Raw genomic sequence first — 23353 nt, forward strand, 5'->3', positions numbered from 1 at the left:
TATCCTTATCGTTTTCATGTTTCCAATCATTCAAAATTTAATTTTGAAATTGACTAGATAATAAAAAAATAAAGAGAGAAATAAATTTGAAGAATTAAAAAGTAAAAACAAAAAAGTAATCTCGCAGTTTTATTCTTATCGGTGAAAATATATAGGTTAGAAATTACAAAAATAATTATGAATCTCATATCTTATAAAATGATTCACATAATTTTATAATTTTGGTGTAAAAAAATATCTCAAATTAATTATTATTTTAACATTTTAATATAATATTAATTACATTTTTTCACTTATATCTCTTATTTAATATTTTTTTATTTATGTAAAATAACTTAAAACAACAACTATTTTAAAACACAAGTAATAAATTTTAACAAAAAATAAAGTGTATATTAAAAGGATTATGTAGAGAGTTTGTTAGCAGTTAGCACTCCTCCAAACATTAATCATATATTACAATGCGAGATGACACATTCTGAATGAGTTTTGAGTCTTACGAAAAATGACAAGTGTTCAAGAGTAAATTAACTAATTAAACTACCTCACAGTTTCTTGTAAGTGTGGTTAGCCATTTCTCATATTCTCCTTGTAAGGACCATTAATTGGGATTCAATTATACAGATCCTGAAATATATTAAAAGTGCTCGAGGCAATGGATTCGTTTACGAAGACAAAGAGCATGCTTAAATATAGTTAGTTAGATATATATACCAATTGGGTTGATTAATTGATCGTCGATTCACTTATGGTATTGTTTACTTTTGGAGGAAACTTGATATCCTGATAAAAAGTTAGAAACAAAATGGTGTGGCAAGATTTAGTGTTGATAGTGTTGGTGACATGTGAACTCATTTAATTGGTTGAAGTACACTCAAGGAGCTTCTTCATGAGACCACAAATAGAAGCTCTCACCACTTGCATTGGCTTTTATAGAAGATTGGTTGGAATCCGTCATCTCCAGAAGCTTTAAAATTGACCATTTTGAAAAAAGAATTTCCTGACTCTCTTTATAATATATATATATATATATATATATATATATATATATATATATATATATATATATATATATATATATATATATATTAATGAGTCAGAAGAAGAAATCATTTATTCAAAGTTAAGATAACGTTTTGAATTTCTAAAACTTATTAAATAAAAACTTAGCTACTTATATTCGTATATAATGATTGCGCATAACTTCGCATTTATAACATGCTTAAAATAAATCTTAAAATCTTCATAATGCAGATGTGATACACCAACTAAGAAGTACGTACATTGAGTCTAAATATTACTGAACTACCATAAAACTAGTTACAAATATCAAACAGTACTAAAACACCCACATGATATCGACCACAAAACAATCCGCAAAAAATTTCAAGTCGCAAAATTGACTACAGAGAAGAAAATTAAAGTATATAAAAAACATAAGCTTTTCAGAATTGTGTACCTTGATGATGAGCTTTTTCCCTGGCCATGGAGTAATTAATGGGGTAAGTAACCTGGCCCAAGGTACTTGAAAATTGAAATAATTTTTTGTTGTCAAAACAAGAAAACGATAAGGGTTCTTGGAAATGACATTAATTTCATATATAGGGTTTTAGTATCTTAGTTTTTTACGTAAAAAATAAAAAAAATAATTATTTACATAAATAATTCAACTAAAAAATTATTTACATAAATGTTACATTTTATTATTTACATAATTCAAACACATTAACAACATGACCAAAAATAAGAAAAATTACTAAAACTTAAAGATTTCAATCCATTATAACAATTTTTGACACTTATGTTGTTATTTGTATCAATTATTTTAGTTAAAATAATATTTTATTCTTATAATTTTCATGTCAAAGAAGTTATTAAGACAACTTTTGGGTCTGGATTTGACCCTCAAACACATCAATGAGGTAACCAAAAACAAGAAAAAATTATTAAAACTTGAAATAAACAATCCATACTTCAAATATTTGACATTAACACACTTGACGACAACTCAGTAATACAACAATGAAAAACACACATGACGACTATAAATCATTAAATAATAAAATAGCAATCAAATAAATTAGGACATTTTTCTTCAAAACTCAATTCAAGGTTCATAGCTTCATTGAGATATTCATCCAAACTCTCCAAATTCAAAGACCTTGCATAAATTTGTGGTGGATGTGCATATGTTTGTGTGAGTGTGTTTGCAATGGTAATATATAATTCAAGGCATGAGGTTCGAGAGTTTCTCAAATATAGAAAACATAGTCATTACGTCTTCCTCATCATGCAATATGCATGCCCTCTGGTGGCCATACAGTCACTAACAAATGATACAGGTAATCGAAAATGTATATCCTTGACTACTTTACCATTTAGTAGACTAATCTTATTTCCAATAGCTTGTTTCAAGACATCAAGTGACATTTTTTTGTCAAGTTGGATGGTCTTTGGTGAATCGCTTGTAAACATTGGACCATGTTTAGTTGTTGAGATGATGCTATTGTAATACACAATTGCATTGATTGATGATGAAGTCATGATTTAGGGTTTAGGGTTAGGATAACAGTTAGGTTTCTGATTAAGGTGATGGATTAGATTGTCTAAGTGCAGACTATTTTTTCAAAATAAACTTGTAATTCATCATTGAATTTTTTTTTTTTTAAGGACTCTCTACTTTAATCATGTTAGTCCCATAGAATTATGATGTTTACCTAAGCTTTATATATCTAAGTCTTCTTTTTTTTTTTTTTTTGTCTTCTTCAATCAAGATAAAATTGGTTTCATTTAAGGGTTGTTTTTTCAAAATAGTTTTTTAGATAAATTATATTTATGTACTTATAGTTTTGCATCAATCATCAATGCATATTATTAAAATTAAACATGTTTTATTTATTTAATTTGTTTAATTCAATGATGTCTTGTTCTTATTTGTCAATTTCTAGATTTGATGACTTTTCACAAAAATTCCTAAGATCCAATAAAGTTAGGTGTACTGGAAATCAATCATGAATTATAAGGACCTAGCTACACTATTCTAATCGTATTTTGAATTGGTAATCTAATAGTAGTATGTTCTTAATCTTTTATAAAAATATGTGAATTTTTTCTTAAAAATATTTAATAAGTAAGAAAATTAATAAAAATATGATGTCAGAAAATTCTAAATGGTTCTTTTTTTATTTTATTGACCGTGTTTGCTTCTTTATAAGGATGTTATTTAGTAGGTAAAATGTTATACTAAGTTTGTTTTAAAAATTGTGTTTTTCCTAAAAATGCATATCTGTAGTCATACAAGTAATAATTTTAATAGACATATTCGTATTTTATGAGTATTTAGATATTTATATTGACTTTTTTTTTCTTAAACATTAGTTAAACAAAAATACTTTTTCATATGATAGTTATAAATCATAACAAGGAAAATATTTAACTAAATTTAAATACAATATACATCATATGATAGTCCATGCAATATTTTATTTAGTTAAGTTGAGTTTCATTTAAGGATTAATTTTTTTAAAATACTATTCTAAATAAATTATATTTTTTTATAAATTAATATATATAAATTATTAAAATATAAAAAAATTAAAACAAAAGAAACCAAATAATTTTAAAAAATGTAAGGAAAAAATAGAAAAACAATTTTAAAAACAAAAAAACTAAAAGAAATAACAAAAAATAAAAAAACTTAGTTTAGAAAAAAAAACGATTTCTAAACAAAAAAGTTTTAAAGGAAACCTAGTTTAGATTCTAAACTGGGTAAAAAAAATAAAAACATACTTTATAAATATTTTTTTAAAATAAAATTGTACAAGTGAGAAATCGGTTTCTCATCTTGCGCGCATAATATTTTTTATTTATGTAAATATTTTTTCACTTGTATTATTTGGATAAATATTTATTTTATTTGTATTATATAGGTTAAAAACTCTTTAGTATCTTCTTTTCAGACAGGATTCTGCTGATTATCTTGATTTTTATTTTAGTTTAATTTTTACAACCAATTTTTATTAAAAAAAACATTAGGGAAGACATTTATCTAGTCCTAAAATAAGTCTTGGATATATTTTTTAATAACTTGCTATAAAATATATATTAAACATATTTATCAATTATCATGAGTTCAAAGTAAATGATAATTATCATGCATTAATCAGATGTCTACCTATTTCTTTTCGAAAACAAATGAAGCTATTTAATTGCATTTCCGAACAAAGTAAAGAGTAAAGTTTTTAGTTTAGTCCAAATTCAGTGTTTCAAACTTTAATAGTACTGTTTAATATCTCAGTTATTACATCATAAATTATGTTCATGTATCAAGAATTCAAGATGTATCAAGAGTTCAAAGTAAATGATGATTATCATGCATTAATCAAAATTGATCTCTACCTATTTCTTTAATTTAGAAAGCAAATGAAGCAATTTAATTGCATTCCGAACAAAGTAAAGAGTAAAGTTGTTAGTTTAGTGCAAATTCAGTGTTTCAAACTTTAATAGTATTGTTTAATTAATATCTCAATTATTACATCATAAATGAATTTATGTTCATGTATCAAGAATTCAAGATGATAATAATGCTACTACAGTTGGTTATGTACCTAACATTTGTATAGGAACAAATTTAACTTTTAATTATTTGTAAATAATTTTAAAATGTTGAATCATAAATATTAAGATTTTTATTTTGAAATTTATAAGTGATGCATAGATAATATATAATATTTTTATACTGTTGTTGAATCATAAATTATTATTAATATATATTTTAAAATAGTAATTATAAAAATTAATAAATTTATTATATATAATAAATTATGATGGAAGAATAGTATGAAGCTTTATTTTACTTTTAATATTTTGAAGAGAAGTTAGAATTACATTAGAAAATCTTGAAGTATGAATTACACAGTAGAATTTTGTTGATACGGTTGTGTTTAGTATATACTTATACTAGTATATGCGAGTTACTGCAAAAGTTAGATTTAAAAAAATATATAAATTATGATATTATATTAATTATTAAATAAAAAAATAGATTTTGTTTGATTTTGGCGAATGCACTTCTCATTAAAGCATTGATGGAAATTGAAACCAAAGTAGGTGGACAAGATTCGGATAACACTGAATATCAGATGTTTCTTTGCTTCCATTTGTGTGGTTGTAATAAGATATTTTGATGGTATATGAAAAACACAGGAAAGCAATAAGAGCTAGCTAGGGTCTTTGGAAGTCCAAATTAAGCTCAGATTTGAGAGCATCAGCATGGCATGGACCATCGACAGCATCAATATTCTGTTCTGCTCTGCTTCAATCGCACCCACTTTTTCAGATGACACAGAACTTTCATTTGGTCCAACCCTTTACCGCATATGCATCTCTCAAGACAATCATTACGTTACAAACAAATGAATTGAACCAAATAATAATAATAATAAAGCCATAAAGAGGAGGCAGACCCATTTACATGAGTGCACCGTTTTGCTTTCTCCTAGACCTAACTCCAATATAATAATAGTGAAATTAGTGTTTGTGTTGCAATTGTCAGCATCGTAATTAAAATATTTCAGATAAACATTCTGTAATAAAAAAATTCAGATTAAAATATTAATGTGATCATAATTATAGTTGTAATACATATTTTTTTAATAATGATCATACTAATTCAAACTTATAAGCATGTATATTTATTATATTCCTCTTTTAAGAGTATATTACGTGAAAATTAAACAGATTTTTATTCATAAATTAGTATATGTTATTAATTGATATATATATATATATATATGTATATATATATATATATATTATAATTTCCGTTGTTAACCGACTCTAACAGGTTTAATTATTGTTATAATATAATTATCCAGATTTTTAAAAGAATTTAACTGTAATGTATTATCAGTATAAAATATTTTTATATCATCGTTCTATCCTAATTTATCATTAATATAATTTTTAAAATAATTATCATAAAAATTAACAAATTTATTATATATAATAGATGGTAATTAAATGATAGTATAAAAATTTTTAAATTCTCATAATATACTTTTTTTCTCTTTCTAAAAACTACAGTATAATCTAACATTCTAATGGCTATATATAATTACGAGATTGCAAACCCCAATTTGAAGTTTAGTGATAATTTTTTTTAATGAATCTAGGTAAGCTTAGTGATAATATAAAGCGATAGAGCAGTAATATTAAAAAGTTTAATAAAGATACGATGTAAAGATTTTTACACCATGAAAGAGCTTCTTATTAAATACTGCTACTTATACTTAAAATAAAGTAAATATATTAAACCTTTTTTATGATTTAAAATTAATTTATACACATTTAAATTTTTAATTAAAAGTTATCTCATATAATTAATTTCTTTAAAACTTTATATTCATCATTTTACTTCATATTTCTTATTTTATAAGTATTTGTTAGAAAGTTTATGCAGTCTTTTATATTTTTTGCATCCCATCAGATAGAGAAAATCTGCTGACAGTCGTAGGTTCAGATGTTGAATGGAGAACACATACAATATTAATACAAAGAAGTTTCAGTTACATATATTTTCTCGATAGTTTTCTGTGTCAGTGATAAGATTCAATTTAGATTCGACATAGCGAAGAGGTGACAGTACAGCACTAGCTGCTAGTTGACCTTGAACAATAATCAACAAAAAACTATGGTCTGATTTTCTTGCATGTCTCCCTTCTGGTAAACATTTGCATTTTCAGCAAATGACCTTCTGGATTTTGTTCTACGTACTATCCACAAACATAGATTCATTGTCTATCAGTGAAAGCCACCTTAATTACCTGCTTTTGATATGTAGAATATATTTGTAGATTTTTCCATTTTGATTTTGGCTATTTGAATGACATTGTATGCTTTAATAATCATGGATATGCACATAGATATATAACAATATTGTTATATATATTGCGGCATTGTTTTCATTTTAGTAGCCGGGAGTTAGAGTAATTCTTGTATAGACATACTCACATACACGTAATACGTCAGAGTATATAAGTTGAAATATAAATTGAAGAATTAGATTCATGTCTATGAGTTTGATCTCTTAATAAGTTTTTGCATCAATCAAAAGTTTTAGTGGAAAATAAAATGAATATATTGATTAAGTTCATAATGCAGTTTGAATTAATATATAAGAGAAGAGTTATTACATGAAGAGGTGTGATTAAATGGGTATTATGAACTTCATCACCTGTTTGAATTTTGCTCTTATTATAAATATAAAAAAAATTCAAAACATATGTATAACAATAAGTATACGATTTAAGTGAAATTAAGTTTCTCTATTTTAAATAATATCTTAAATTCAAATTTTATGAATATAAAAAAATATGATTAAGTTAAATAAAAGAATAAGGTTAATCAAGACTATAATTAAAATAATACTAGTACTATTTTTTTAGTACACTGCTGTCAAATTAAGTGCCTTTTGTACCCAAAGAAAGTGCCTTATAATCTCATTAAATGGTTCAGATTTGAAATACTTAATGTTCAAGGCTAGGCTAATAATTTCTCAACCAAAATGTAATAAATAAATATTTAGTTATATATTTACATTTAATATATATATATATATATATATATATATATATATATATATATATATATTTAAGTACAAGAATTAGGCGATTTTGACTAAAAAGAAAAGTATAAAGAGATTGATAATATAATATTTATACTTATATTCATACTTTTAAAATTTCATAAGTAATTATCCGTTTTGATATTCAAACTTGTTGTGTAAAAAATTAATCGCTGTGAATATATTTTTTTGAAGAAAAATTTCCCAAAGAATTGTCTTTCGTCATGATGACTTTAGGTTTCATAAAAGCTATTCTCCGGTCGGTTCTTTAATTGAAATTATACCTTTTCCTTCAATATTAATCTAGAATACGTCTTTTTTAATTGTTATTGATTTCCAATGTGGAACACCTCATCTGCTCTAGGGTAATCCATATCGTACTTTAATATTTATACTCTCTCACGTACATTTTTTCATTAGTTTGAAATTTATTAAAAAAATATAAAATTTAATAGATTTAAAATTTTATATTTATATTTTTTTCTCTTAATTTTACATTTTTCAGTATATTTTAACTAATTAAAAAATTTATATAAAAAATATATATTAAAAAAATATGTTGTTAGTCTCCCCTCTTATATTACCTTATAGTTATTCAGTGACTCGAACTTTTGTTGTTCTGGGCGTGTCTGCCAAAAGGGTCCAGACTCCAGAGTGATAAATTGCTTGCACTCAAAATATCATATTATTGTTTGGTAGGCAATTAAAATAGGATGGATATTCTTTTCTTTTTTTAAAAAAAAAATTAAATGAAACCTCCTCAGGTATGCAAAAACTCATTTTATTAACCGAAATACTTGTTAAATTAAAAATCTGAAATGGAAAATTTAAAAAATGGTGGAAAAAAATAAGTTCTTATGATGAAATTTAAAAAATAATAATGAATAATGGTTGTTAATTAACTTTTATTTCTTAAAGAAAGATTAGAAAATGATTTTACAACTAGTTTATAATCGATAAGTTTTCAAGGTAACAAACATTTCATATAAGGCACTTCATTTAACCTCTCCTTTCTTTGAATTACTTCTGAATCAAATGTTTTATGGCAAGCTTCAACTTTTTGAAGAAATTTCTGTATTTTAATTGGTAATTAATTAGTTTCGTACTTAGAAATATGAAAATAAAATTGCAATTAGCACGAAATTCTGCGCCCCATTGTATGTGATTCAATTGACAAAATAGGCCCATATTAATAAACTTTATTTCCATCACAGAGTTCCGAATCTATTCAAAGCATATCTTACGTACTGGTCAGCAATGCTCAAATGAAAATTAATTCTACACTCGCAAATATTATGACATCTCACGATCTAATTTACAAAAAAGAATTTAATCAATACAACTAAAATTAAAATTAATCTCAAGAGAATGGTGGAGTAAAATAAGATAGGATCTCATATCTGATGAGTTATAAGTTCAAATCCATTTTTTTAGTGATATATATGTAACTTTCTTCTATATGTGTTGTTTTGTCTAAAAGTTTTCCTACTTTAAGACTTAGATGCTATCATCTCTCCCTAAATTTCAACTAAAAAACTAAAAGTGCGTACTGCGCATTTCATAAGAGCAAAATATCACTTATTTAATTTTTGTTTAGTAGAAGAAAAAAATTCAGAAGAAGTAAAAAAAAAGTGTCATAAATGGTTCAGTGATCATGTACCACACATCTACAAGATATGTTGATGATCAATGGAGATCTTCTCATTTCAAGAACAGTACCGGAGACTTTTACTTAGAATTATAATGCATGATTCTAAATTTCAATTCACTAGAATCTAGAGATGAAGGGTAGAGAACATGTGTACCTTATCATTTATCATAGTTGATATGAGACATTTATAACTTGGTCGACTTATTTATGATTCTTATAGTTTTCAAAATATTTTGAGAAATACTAATGGATATTCATTCAGATGAAATTATTCTAATTTAATAAATAATTTTGAGTTTAATTTTTAGATAATCAATTGCATTAAAAATTTGGAAAAATAATTTATTGTCCCTAATATTAATTTTTATTCGACTCAATTAAAATGGTCTTTCATAAAATTTTAATTTATTATTATATTATTAATACAAAATATCTATTGATTTTGTTGGTTGATAATTAATATCCATTAAAAAATTTAATTAATTATATTTTTGATTGTTTTCTCATCTCAATTATATTTTTTATATTAATTTTTTTTTAATTCAAAATCTTATTTAAATGAATTGAATCAGCCAGTATTAACAAGTTGTTAATATTCTCTCGTGCATATGATTGCTAACAATTACTGCTTGATTTAAATGGTTGACTATTGTTTAGCATGGCAGTAGGTTTTGGACATTAATTGCACTGGTTTACCTATAATCTGATGGGCCAGATGGAGGGCATGTCTGAGTCCAGAGCAGATGAACTTCTGAGCCTCATCAAGCTCTCCTACCTAGTTACAATGGATTTGGACAGAGTGATTAATGACAATTGAATTGATGATATATAAGCTTAAACATTAAAACACTGAAGAGGGACTTTGTGAATGAGAGAGTACTACCATCTTGCATCAATTATTACTATTATTGTTGGCTCCAAGAGAGGGAATAGGATCCATAGACTTTCTGCGTGAATGTGTCTCTATGAACGAGGGTACTGCAAGGGGTGCGTTTATGTCTCAAACTGTAGCTGTGTAACAGAATATTTATTCCTATCCGTAGGTGGTAAATGCATGGCAATCAATATTGTGGGGCACATCCTTTAACGCGCAAATAGGCAGCATTTTCATCAGAATAGACAAAATTGTAGGGCACCCACAAGTCAAAGTAGATGCACCATGATGTGCAAGATTGGCATCTCCCCAAATGCATTATTTGGAATATAACAGCGCCTGTAAATCAAACCTTTCCCTGGCCCCTTTTCAATCTCTCTTCTCTCATTCTTCCTTTTTCATATCAATCCTTTTTATCTTCTCTCTGTTATTTTTACATAATTTTTGCTTAAAACGTGGCTTGTTTTCTGCATATTTTTCCTCTAACCTAAAACTCAATGATGAAGTCATGCACTTGTTATATTATATTTTTTTAGTTGAAGTAATTAATTAGTAATAACAAAGTAGGAATATGTGTACCAACAGAAGTTTAGTTTAATGGAAAAGACCAATCTCTCGTGTTGTCACAAATCAATATTTGAATCCCTACTAAGAGTTGATGTATCAACTTTTAGTATCCAATCCTACTTCGAATAAGATTGTATCCAACAAAAAAAAAATATTTGTGAAAAAAGAAGAAGAAAAGAGAGTAGAAATATGATTTAATTGGCTTTTCTTTATTGTTTTGAGATCATAATAAGAAAGAATTATCGTTGTGATTGTTTGTAGTAAACTCAACATTTATAATACCAAAATCAAGATTTTCATTAGTAATATAGGGCCTTGAGGATTTTTAAAAGAAAAAGTAATTGTTTAATTAAAAGATGTTTTAAAAACTTTTATAATAATTATGTATATTTTTGAAGAAAAAATATTTTTTTAAATTTTTTCTTAGTTGTTAAAAATCATTGATATAATTTTTCTAATCAAAACTCTAAAAAAGTTGTATTATAAAATTACCTTCTGATAAACTGAAATGAACGGTCCTTAATGACAGTTATGTTTTGAGATGCATGCCTTATTAGTTAAGGCAACAATTTTCATTTGTCATTTTTTATTTTAAACTTTATTTCTGAAATTAGAATAAAGATAATCAAAATTAACATACTGTTATTTATTTTTTGTAACTTAATTTTACAAAGTTATTTTAATTTTTTGTTTATTCTTTAATTTAGAAAAACTTATAATATAAATATCAGTTCCAATAACAGATAGAATAATATATATTATTTGTCAGTAAAATGAAGAAAACGGTTGAAGAACATTTTTCTATCATGGAAAGCACAAACAATATCAACAAAATCAAGAAAACAACATAGAAAGGGAGAAATGGATCGATGGCAGCAAGTACTAAGTATGCTTAAAAGGGAGAGTGAGATTACAGACACATTAAACTTATGAATAATAGATTATTAGCTCGTGAAAGATAGTATTGCAGGTTTAATTTGCATTAATTACAACAATTTTAATACTTCAAAAAAAGTTATATAGATAGATATAATACATGAGAAAGCTTTTATATATACACACACAAAAGGAAGAATAAACTAATTGAAGAAATTTAATCGAGAGAACTGAATTTAATAGAATAAACTAACATGAATTTGTCTATAATTAATTGACAAATGTAATGGTTATAATTTGCATTGATATCTGTAAAACTGGAATTAAAATAAAATAAACCTTAAGAAAATCAGACCAATTAACAAAAATAAAGAGTAGAATTAGATACCCACCAATCCATATGAAAAATACTGACCCTGTACTATTTCAATTGAAAATTCCTCCCTTGTATAGCATCTCTCAGATGTACATATAAAATATACCAAAAGCATAATATAATCTCTGCACTCCATTACTTCTAAATCCGACCGCTATATGTATACCACTTTTCTGGACCTTTTGTTTTTCTGGGGATGCAAACTGTAGGCAAACTTACCATAATGAACTCTTATTCTTTTTTAATTTTATATATATATATATATATATATAGGTCCACAACTCTTATATATTCTTTTAACAAGTACATTTATTTTTTTCAAAAACCGTGATTAGCATTAGATGCTGATGAAACCTTTAACAAAAATAAACCAAATTGACAGCAGAAAAAATTAACCCAATAGAACTATGTTGAAGATGAACCTTCATTGCTTTTTTAGTACTGACACTCATGAAGAGAAGCACATATCTTTGTGTTCGCTGCAAACAATACAGTTACAGTGTGCAGTGTTTTAGGCTCAATTCACACAGTGAGTGAGGTTTGCTCAGACCTCAAAAGATTCCTCTCTCTGCTGGTGGACCCTCCTTCAAGGGTTTATATATGACTCCATGTGTGATGCTGGCATTTTCTGCTACGGGAAGGGCCCTGTTACAACACAAAGGGATTCGGTCACTGTCCCTACAAATTAAGCCCCGGCCCTTTTCTTATTCTTTTTAATTTCTTCCATTCATTTTTCCACTATTAATCCCCTCTTTATTTGCTTCCCATTTTATAATTTCTCTTCGTCAAAATTTTACTTTATTTCCATTTTTTTTAACACCAAACCTATACTCAACCAACATTCTCTTCTATCCCTTTGTACGTTTTGACGAATGGGTAATGAGTATGTGTTTGTAGAGAGGAGGAGGAAGAATTTAAAAGAAAAATAAACAAATTAACTCATCAAGACAAGATAATATACAATGAAGGAGGAAAAGAAACAAAAATGATTGACAACATTTGAAGAGTAACAAAATTGAAAAGGAAATTAAAGAAACAAAATAAAGACAAACCCCCCCACAATTAATCGTTTCTCGCATTTACATCAACATGAACATGAAAATTTAGTACAAAAAACCTATATAGCTAGTACCATAACATTAATCAAGGTTTCTTGCTTATTCATTTTATGTTGAACCTCACCTCTCATGCAAGTCTGAAGTTTTTTCTCTATCTTATAACCCTTCCCCTCTCCCTCATCAACTTATTTATTGAGCTCAAAAAATAATTAATTATTTCTTCTTTCAAAACAAAAAAAACATATAATCTTACTGACTATATGCTGCTATTGTACCAAGTACTTCCAACCCAGATTCCCCCACCCTACTGGCTACCCCTATACCCATGTGTCATTCTGAAGTACGTGCATTTTCAAAATCTTCAATACAATCACATCACCATCCACCATCAATACCAAATTTCATCCCAACACCACCATTTTTCCGACAATATGTGAATTCAAATTGATCCATCATTCTTTAATTGATGCCCTTTTTGGTCAATATTTTTTCCTCTCACTCTCCGGAAGCATCAGCTGTGGCTGGTTTGCTCGCAACTATCTCATAATTATCACCTCCTTCGTCGTCCTCATCCTCGTCTTCATCTCCAATTTCCTTGTCGTCCTCGTCATCCTCATTCTCCTCATGGTACTGCCGGTCCATGGGGTCATTCTGGGTGTCTCCCATGGTTACTTCTGGCGGTACCACAAGCGTTGTTTGAGGAGGCCATTGTTGCTCCGGCTGCACCATGAGCGGCGCCATCATGCTCTCCGGCTTCATCTGCCCCTCTCCCTTGTTCTTCTCCCTGTATAGAGCCTCCAACTGGTGAAAATAGGGACATGTCTTTGAATCTTCAGGCCTCTTCTTGTTGCTTTCCTTGACCTTCTTGAAGTACTTGTTGATGTTCTCCCACTTCTCTTTGCACCTTTTGGCGTTCCGGTTGTACCCCATTTTCCTCATCAACGCTGAGATCTCCTCCCACAGTGGCCCTTTTGGTCCACTTTCTTGGTACTTTGTTTCCAAGCTTGTCCTCAGGTTTATCAGTGCTTGTACCTCCACTTTTGGCCACCTTGAAGAGCTTGCTTCCATCATCAAATTCTCACCGTTATTATCAGCTTTGTTGATTTCCACATTACTCACCACTATTTGTTGTTGTTGTTGTAGTTGTGGGACCAATGGCTGCACTTGTGGGGCCTCAGGAACTGTTGTTGTTTGTGCTTGTTGTGGTGTTGGAGTTGATGTTGGTGTTGCTTGTGGCACTGGTTGCTGTGGAACAACAGTGATGCTGTTGTTATTCAATGCTGGTTCAAGATTGATAGTTTCTTGTTGCTGATGTTCGGCTATCTTTTGCAAAAATGTCATAACAGCAGCATCTTTTGCTGCGGCAATGGACCTCTCTTGTGCTAGAATCTCCCTTTCCCTGTTGATCCTTTGCATCTCTTGCATTCTCCACGCTTCCTCTCTCACCACACGCTCTTGTTCTCTCTTCTCTATGGCCTCCAAGAACCTCCTTTGCAGCTCCTCCTGCTTCTCTATCACCTCCTTCATGAGCCTCTCAAAGAAGTCCTTCCACTTCCTCTTCCTCTTGCGCCCTCTGGCCTCCGTCGTCGGTGTTTCCTCCGAAGAAGTCGATGAAGAACTCGAATTCGACAAGAGATCGGCGGGGAAATTGGGGAAGGAAGGTGGGGTGATGGTGCTTGGAGGGTTGTTGTTGTTGTTGCTAGTAGGGTTTGGTGTTTGTGTTGGGAAGTATGTTGTAGGGTTTGATGGTGGAAAAGAAGGGATTGTGATGTTCAGTGTTGATGGTGGTGTTATGTTGAGAATGCTTTGAGGCATAGGAAGTGATGTTGTGGATGGAACAGTGGTGTTGTTGTTGTTATTAGACACTGGTGGCAATGGAAGTGGCATTATTATTGATGATGGTGTAGTTGTAGTTGTTGTTACCACTATTGACACTGGTGTTGCTGATAGTGCTGTTGTTTGTGGTGGCGGCTTTGGAGGTGTTGGAGATTGCTTTCCATGAATTGCAGGGTTGTTTTCAAGGGCTTGTAATTGATCAAAGAAGCGATAAGTTTTGCCTTCTGATTTCCCACTTCGTCCTTCTTTGGTTCTCTTGTGGTACTTGTAAACGTTCTCAAACTTCTCTTTGCATTTCTTGGCATTTCTGTTGTAGCCAAGCTCTGCCAGCTTCCTGATAACAATAACCCCAAAAGAAGACAAAGTAAAAAAAAGAAAAGAAAAAGCTTTATGGCTTTATCTTATCTCATCAAATTCATGGCATAGGTGGCAATGGAAGCATAAGATAATAGAGAAAATACAAAAATTTATCTCAGGATTTCAAGTACCCATGAACGGAAATGAGGGGAAAGGAAGTAACTGAAGACCTTAAAATGAGGGAAATTAAATGAGGATATGTAATATAAAAAGTGATGTAGTAATTGGAGTTAAAGTTTTTTTAATTAATATCAAATACAATGAATCGGTGAAACGGAAAATGCTTTCCCATGGAAAACACATGAACCCAAGTGAGAAGATCGTGCAATCTACCTTCATTCATTCCCAACCAAGAGTGGGTAACCGAAATAAGGGAGGAAGAAAATGTTGCTTTTGAAGAACCAATTTGATTTGGTAACTTATTTGGAAAACACACCATGTATGTATCAAAATGACTGTCAGAAAACCACATCACATATCGAAATTTTGAAACACGAATTGCACGAAACTGAAATTGAACGGTGGATATTGAAAAAAAAATACATATTGGTTAAAAAGATTTGAAAACAAATATAATAGGTGATTTGTTAAAAATCAACTCTCGTTAGGTAATGACGAAATTTAAATTCGTACTGAATAGCGTTTTTCTCTTTTCATAAACAGTTCCACTCTAAAACTTTATAAAAAGGGGGGAGGATAAATAGCAGAATTTAAGAATGAAATAAAGGGAAAAGAATAAAAAGTAAAAGGAAATTAAACAAATCCAAATGAAAGAGCAAAAAACCAAGAGAGAGAGTGAGTGAGACGGAAAAAAATTAACATGGAATTGAAGTGAAACACATTCCCAAGAGAATGAAGAGATGAAAGAACAAAACTTGAGCAAGAATTGAGAGGTTTCAGATCTCCAAGTACCCAACAACTCAAACTGGTATAGTACTCATCGATTGAGGTGAAAAAATAATAAAAATCTCAAAAAGAAAAAAAAGAAAATTGAATGATATTCACTCACCTAGAAACCTCTTCCCACAAGGGACCCTTTACACTTGCATCTCTAAAAGCCACGTCCATATCCGACCGTATCTTCAACAAAGCCAAAGTCTCTTGCTTCGGCCACCTGTTCCCACCGAAGCTCCTCTCACCTTCCTCAACTCTATCATCCCCTGAATTTGATCCGCCACCGCCACCGTCACCGCCGTCAACACCACCATCATGTGCTCCTCCTGATGCAGCAGGTGGTGGTGCTGCCACTGCATCACCAGAGCCTCCTCCTCCTGTTCCCAACACTGCTGAGTCCCCCAGCATAGGACTCTCTATTAGTTTCTCCCTCTCTTCCTATAATATTTTTTTTCTAGTTCTGTGGTCTATCTAGCTATCTACCTCTCTCTCTCTCTCTCTCTCTACAAACACTGCACAGAACCTTGTTGGCAATTACAGAGGAGGAAAAAAGATAATAATATGTGGGGGGAAAAAGAGAAGGAGGAGGAGGAGAAAAAGGGTGGTGAATTCTTTGATGGGTTTTTGGCATAGATGTGTGTATTGTACACATGAACGTGTTTTGGTGAATTTATTTATTTATTTGGGTGGGATCTGCTTGGTGGTAAGGTAATACTAATCTCAAGAATTTTATTATTTTTTCTTATTTATTTATTTATATCAAAAAATAAAATATTTTTTACTTTGATATTATTTTTATAAATAAATACGGAATGTATTCTTAGCATAATATAAAGGATTTTTCAAATAGTCAATAATCAAATATTATCATCGTATATAGTAAGTTTATTATTTTTATAATAGTTAAATAAGTCAATAATATAAAACAATTTTAGACTACTATAATAGACATATTGAATTTGTTTGACTTTAATATAAAAATTACTTTAAAATTTATTTTTATTATAATTTTGAATTAGTTAATAATAGAAAAACTTACTGCCTAAAATTTAATTGATTACTAATGTATTACACTGACTTTATTTTTATTCAAGGTGGAATCCTCTATCTTTTATTTTATTGTTTTTAAAGGGCTTTTTTATAAAGGTGTCATCTGGGGGAAAGTAAATTACTAAATTCATGCACCTGGGTTTTCTCCCACTGTAATAATAAAATGGCACAGAAAGATATATACAGGTATTTATTATTTATTGTTTATACACAGAGAAAATAAACATTGATTAACTGGTGCAGAGTTTTTTGAACAGGTGCACAAAGAGACGATGGACATAATAACTTGGATTTTGTATGTGAAGCTAAATTTAGTTAAAGGCCGACTTATGTAGGTCAGCTTTTTCTTTTTCTTCTTCTTCTTTTTTTATTTTTTAACTTTCTTTTTTACTTTCAAAATATGGTGTTTATTTAATTTTTAATTGTTTTTCTTTCCTCAGGTGGTGAAGGTGAATACTGAAGATTATCTTTTTAGTCTCTACATGCTTTTTTCTTTAGTGATATTTTTGGGAGGTTGGATTTCATCAGTGGCAGTTGGCCACATTGAGCTGAAATGACCAAACAGGACATGAACATGGCTATTGCATTGACCTTTAATCATTGAAGTTAATCTATGATGTGTTTTTATTTAGATTAACTGGTCAGTGTGATGTGAGCCTGTCCCTTATATTTAAGACTTTCGCTTATGTTTTCACAGTATCAAATAGTTTGATGCCTGAAATGTCCCGGATGTAAAAAATAATCATTTTACCACCCTAATTTCAACTCATTATTTTATTTTTGTTTCTATTTCATTTCATTGTATTTAATTTTATTTGTTTTTTTATTTTATTTTATCACGACCATATAATATATATATACATCTCAATAGGGTATGAAAACATTTTTTTATTTATTTATAAAGTTAATTTGAAAGAGAAGAAATCGTGTACTGTGTGGTACTCTACATGTGGCCTTTGGGTCCTACGTGTGATGGTGACCATCACAATTTTGACAAATTGTACTTAATTGACAAAAAGCGAAATTTAAAATACTCCTGTTATAATGAAAATTTAAAGAAAAAACTTGTTGAAGCTGAAGGAATGATATACAGACATTAATTTATGGCCTAATTTGTTAATAAAAGATAAGGGAGGATCCCTTCCTATTTTAAAATTACGGTCGACCATTTATAGTGAAATAACATATTACTTATTGGGGAAATTTTCATAATTTAAACATAATTCATGTAATTATCATGAAGTGGAAAAATAACAACTGATCGAGTTAACTCCATTCACGTGACTAATTTTAACTACATATGCTTTTAAACTCAATTTGTGAATAAGGACGAAAAGTGCAAGTGGTATTAATTTAAAAATCATCAAATATATTTTCTTAGTAAGATGTAATTTAGTATATCTTAAAATAAGGAGTGGAAAATGTCAAAAAAAATAGATTTGCTACATATTTTCTTAATACTGGAAATGAATTATATACTTCTTATTTAATGTTATAAAAGCATTGTTAAATAATGTTGGGATTTGAGATGTTTGAAGTGGATTTTGACTGATTCGAGTTTCACTTTGACTGTGATAAAGTTTTAATCGACTAAGATTGAAGATTTGAGTTATACAGATAATGGTTCTGCCTTCCATTGCAATTTAGTTAAAGAAGAGAGAGGTTGAGTACTTACAGAGAGTCTCCAACACTTGAGCTAGTAATAATTTGAATAGAACGATGATATATAAATGCATACATGATATTTTTAGACATTGTCTGATATATAAGATGCTTAGGATATGTTGGATTGCCTATTACTAAGTCCAATTTGAGAGGCCTAATTATTTTGAAATATTATTAGAATATGTTTGGATACAAGACTAAAATTTCTTTAGACAGTTTTTAAGAATTTTAAGTAGAAAAATTCTCAAATGCCTTATATCTAATACTCTCTTTTTATTTCTATATCAAAGTAAGTTCTATTGTACTTATGAGTATTATAGTAACTTTGCTCCTAAGTTGTAATATTGGCCTTGGACCAATGGCGGCTCTAGGAAGTTTTTAGTGGGAGTAAGAAAACAGTTTCTAATAGTGTGGCAAAAGAAAATATAAATTTTTACAAAATATATAATTTCGTAATAAAAAAAATCCAAAATAGTTAATCTTTTACAAATTATAATTTCCTCTTATAGATTTTTTATGTTTGAAAAATAATATATTTCTTTCAAACTTGAATATAAGAAAAAAATCATATGTTTTACTTATACTTTTTATTATTAATTTCACCTTATTTAATGATTTTATCCCCTAAATATTTTCATTTAATCGGGGTTGTGTTTTCAATAATTTTTTTATTTTTAGTATAAAATTCCAATGAAAGATAATTTAGGATAAAAATTATTTTTAAAATGAGATTAGCACAATTAAATTATGTTTAACTAACTTAGTTAATGAGCATAAAAGTAATTAATTTTTTCTTCAATTATAATTGAGACATGAGAGAGTATGATATTTTATTCTCAATACTATTAAAAATATTTGAGGTTCTAGTCTTCCGGGAAAAAAAATGTGGGAATGGGGAGGTGAGATGGAAAGAACTTTTCGTACAATAAAATTTCTCTAAGGAATACAACCAGTAACAAATTTTCATTTTTCTCTCTTTGATAGGGTTGTGTCAAGGTTTGTGTTTGTGCCACTGGCTCACTTTGTATTTAGCATAAGAAAAGTGGAAACGGTAAAAACTAAAAGAATAAAATGGTAAAATTAGTATATTTTTCTGTCTTTTGTGACTTATATTTTTCTACATTCATCTTTTTTTTAAAAAAAATTGTCTTACAAGGAAAATACCTTTTTTTATAGGGGCAAAAAAGGATTATTAAATATTTTTAAGTAAAATATTATCTTGTTGGAATAATTGTCCGAATAATCCTTATCCTCTGTTTGGATTGAAGGAAATTAAAGAAAATAGAAAAGGAAAAAAATTAAATTTGAATTGAGAAAAAAAATGGGAGAAAAAAGCTTAAATTTTTATCTCCATAAATCAATTTTTCTTTCCATTTTCTTCTCTCTTTTTTTCTCCTATCATAGAATTAAAATTATATCATTAATGATGCTTTTGTTAGGAATATTCTTTACTTTACAATAAAAATCATACACTCTTTTGTCCTAAATCAACCCTTTGAATTTTATTGTTTGTGGTTAAATAAATCCATTAGTTGAGCAAACGGATAAGTCCATCCATTGACATTACACCTTTATTTCTCCTATATTGTCAAATGTATTCTCAAGCTCCTCCTCCATTCTTGTAAACTCCACCTCATTATTAATACATTCATCCTTTGCCAAAATAAGCAACCTGAGGTTTTTTCCGGGGCACTTATGACCAGCAACAAATGGACCTCTACAATGATAACCAAGTTTTGTTTCACGACGGCGAAGGTACTATTGGTAGGAAAGGTTTTAGACTCCCATATTCTGTGATCCCAACCTTGTAGACTCACTTTGATTTGCAGCCATTACGTTCACAGAGCTACGTGCCTCCCCTGTTAGAGTTTGATTCTGACGTTGGTTGTTGTGAAAGGTATTCGTTGTGGATCCTTCAACATTGTGTATCCACATTTCTCCCTTGGGTTGAAAATGAAACCCACGACTATGCAACTCGACCTCTGGATTCCCTTCTTTCTCAGCTTCCTCAAAATCTGTCGCCAACTCCATGGCACTTGACAGATCCTTCGGTTTGTGGGGATGAATTTTTGCATAGATCTCCTTGTGAAGTCCCTCAAAAAATATCCTCACAATTGCGCTTCCTTTGTACATGAGACTTGAGCCACCAGCACCTCGAATTCCTGAATGAATTTAGTCGTAATCCCCATTTGGTGCAATGTTGCCAAATGTTCGTAAACATCTCCCCTTCCAGTACCACCATAGCGCTTAATCAGCGTTGCCTTGAAAACAAACCAACTTTTCCGCTTCGTCTTTTGCTTCCAATACTGGAACCAGTGCAAGGCATTTCCTTCCATGTTGATAAAGGCCAATCTCACTTTCGTGCTCTGTTGGACATGTTGCACTACAAAAAACTTTTCCGCACGCACAATCCAGCCTAACAGATCCTCTCCTTCAAACATTGGCATTTTCACCCCTTTCGCCCAATAATGGTGTGATGAATTCAATATTGAATCTGCCTCAGGCTTGTTCTCTTCGTCCTCTGATGTTGATGAAGGCTCAGGTTCCATTGCGGACTCCTTATCCTCCAACCCATTGTTTTGCTCCATAGATGCATTCTTGGCGTCATTATACGTGATGCCTTTTTGTTCCATGAGCATCTTCACCATCTTGCCCAAATCTTTAAGGTCATCACTATTTTGACACCTTCGCAATCACCTTAGTTTGTTTTTTGGACAATTTTTGCAACTCAGTGGTCGTCACCTTCAATTCATTGGTTGTTGTTTTCAATGCTGCAATCGAAGATTCCAATGAAGTACTGAATCAAGCCTCATCACGATCCATGATTCTTTCTTCAACAAATTGAACCAATTGTTAGGAATCTTCTTTACTTTACTAATTGCAACTAGAGTTAGAACATACGCACACAAGAATCCACGCAAGATATTATACACAGAGATAAAGGATTCGCTATTATTGTTAGTTATTTCACTCTTTACACAAGGAAAGACACTCTCTTCCTTTACAACAGTGAGACACTTCTCAATTCTCTCAATACAATCAGTTTCTTCCCCCTTTCTCCTTCTTCAAAATATTGTTGTATATTCAAATTAAAATTACTAACTAACCTGCCAGATGTTGACAGCTGACAGAGTCTTAACTAACTCTCAACAACTTAACTGTCATTCTTTCTCTTCTTATTCTTCCTACTCTACATTAGATGATTTCTCTTGCCTAACCGTTTTTTCTTTACTATTTTCTTTCCTTCCATCCAAACATACAATTAATGTGCATTTCACTTTGCTTTGAACAACACTTAACCGTTTATGCTAGCTCGAAGTTGGATTGAGGTATCTTTTACGTTGAACGGGGACTGAGCTTTAAATCCAATCTAGAACAAATAATATTTTGTATGTACGTATTATTATATGAAAAAAAAGGTTTTTAAAAGTAGAATTAATTTCAGTTTTATTTTTGTAAGTTATTTAAGATAGAGATTAAATAATCAGAATTTATTTTTAGTAAATTGCACTAATTAATTATCTTTGATGTTTCGTTTTAAAAAAAACAAAGAATGCAAGTCATAACATAGAACCCAAGTTCCTAATTGGGTTGACACCCTAGATCATAGAGGTTAAAGTAGCACACCAAAGGATATTATTAAATAAAGGAAAGTCAAAAGATTAAGTTTGAAGTTTCGTTAAATCATACAAATATTTTTTTTTTACTCCTACAATAATTTCCTTAATTTTCAAACATTATTTACAGACATTCGATCTTTTATACATTACATCCAATCCACTTAATTATTTAAAAAATATTACATCAAACTCCCCAAAAATGAGACTATTGTAAAGGTTAAAAAATCATAAAGTACTAGTGTAATTTTTCATAATTTTACGAGTAATTAGTGTAATTTTTTTCTTTTCAAAAACCTAAATAAACTCACTGAGAACAATTGAAGTTACTTTTTCAAATAAAAGTGATTTAAAAAAATATAAGGCTAAAAAACAGTCTCTAAAACTAGATCGGTGATGTAGCAAAAAAACTGTACCAAAAAAAAAAAAGATTTATGCAGGACATGTGTTTTTAGGCAGAGCCATTTATGAACGGAAGTTAATAGTGACCAATCCTGTTGGATTTGTAACCTACCGTTATAAATGGCATCAAAATTTCGATGGCAGTCGCTGCGTTCTCTATCCAAGGAGAATTATTGGATTGCCAACCCTAATTAAAACGATCGAGGGGCAAAACGAAAAGTCACTGTGTCAAATAAGTAATTTTGGTGATTCTATTGGTTAAACAAAGTAAAAATAAAAAGAATTAGAAGTTGAATTCATAATATTTTATTTAAAATATTATTTTAAATGTATTATTAGTCAAGAATTATTAATTATTTTGAATTATAAGAATTTATAAATAAAATATTTAATATTTAAATATATTTAATATTTAATTTTCCATGTATTTATTTTTATTATAAAATTTTATTTTAATATAAGTTAATAAAAAAATTCTTATTTTATTATAATTTTTTTAAAAAAAT

At 29.3% G+C, this 23353-nt stretch overlaps 1 protein-coding gene and 1 long non-coding RNA gene across 2 annotated transcripts; one reads left to right on the forward strand and one right to left on the reverse strand.

Annotated features, from left to right (window-relative positions):
* Nucleotides 1-13009: 13009 nt before the first annotated feature.
* LOC100804788 (trihelix transcription factor DF1) lies at nt 13010-16645 on the reverse strand. Its single transcript, XM_003548066.5, has 2 exons — nt 16229-16645; nt 13010-15196 (listed from the first exon to the last, which is right to left on the reverse strand). The coding sequence occupies exons 1-2, from the start codon at nt 16519-16521 to the stop codon at nt 13522-13524; spliced, it is 1968 nt and encodes a 655-aa protein (XP_003548114.1). The 5' UTR covers nt 16522-16645; the 3' UTR covers nt 13010-13521.
* Nucleotides 16646-16683: 38 nt separating this feature from the next.
* On the forward strand, nt 16684-17940 carry LOC102669915 (uncharacterized). Its single transcript, XR_418889.4, has 3 exons — nt 16684-16821; nt 17421-17498; nt 17604-17940. It is a non-coding gene; the product is annotated as an uncharacterized lncRNA (long non-coding RNA).
* Nucleotides 17941-23353: the final 5413 nt, after the last annotated feature.

This window comes from Glycine max, chromosome 16 (genome assembly GCF_000004515.6).
Source record: "Glycine max cultivar Williams 82 chromosome 16, Glycine_max_v4.0, whole genome shotgun sequence".
In the NCBI taxonomy this organism is placed as follows: Eukaryota; Viridiplantae; Streptophyta; class Magnoliopsida; order Fabales; family Fabaceae; genus Glycine; species Glycine max.

Bases quoted from the DNA above. Each gene is read 5' to 3' on its own strand.
- LOC100804788 (XM_003548066.5), bottom strand. From the start codon at position 16,521: ATGCTGGGGGACTCAGCAGTGTTGGGAACAGGAGGAGGAGGCTCTGGT. The intron at 15,197-16,228 runs GTGAGTGAATAT...TATTGTTATCAG, and splicing joins TTGTGGGAAGAGGTTTCTAG to GAAGCTGGCAGAGCTTGGCT.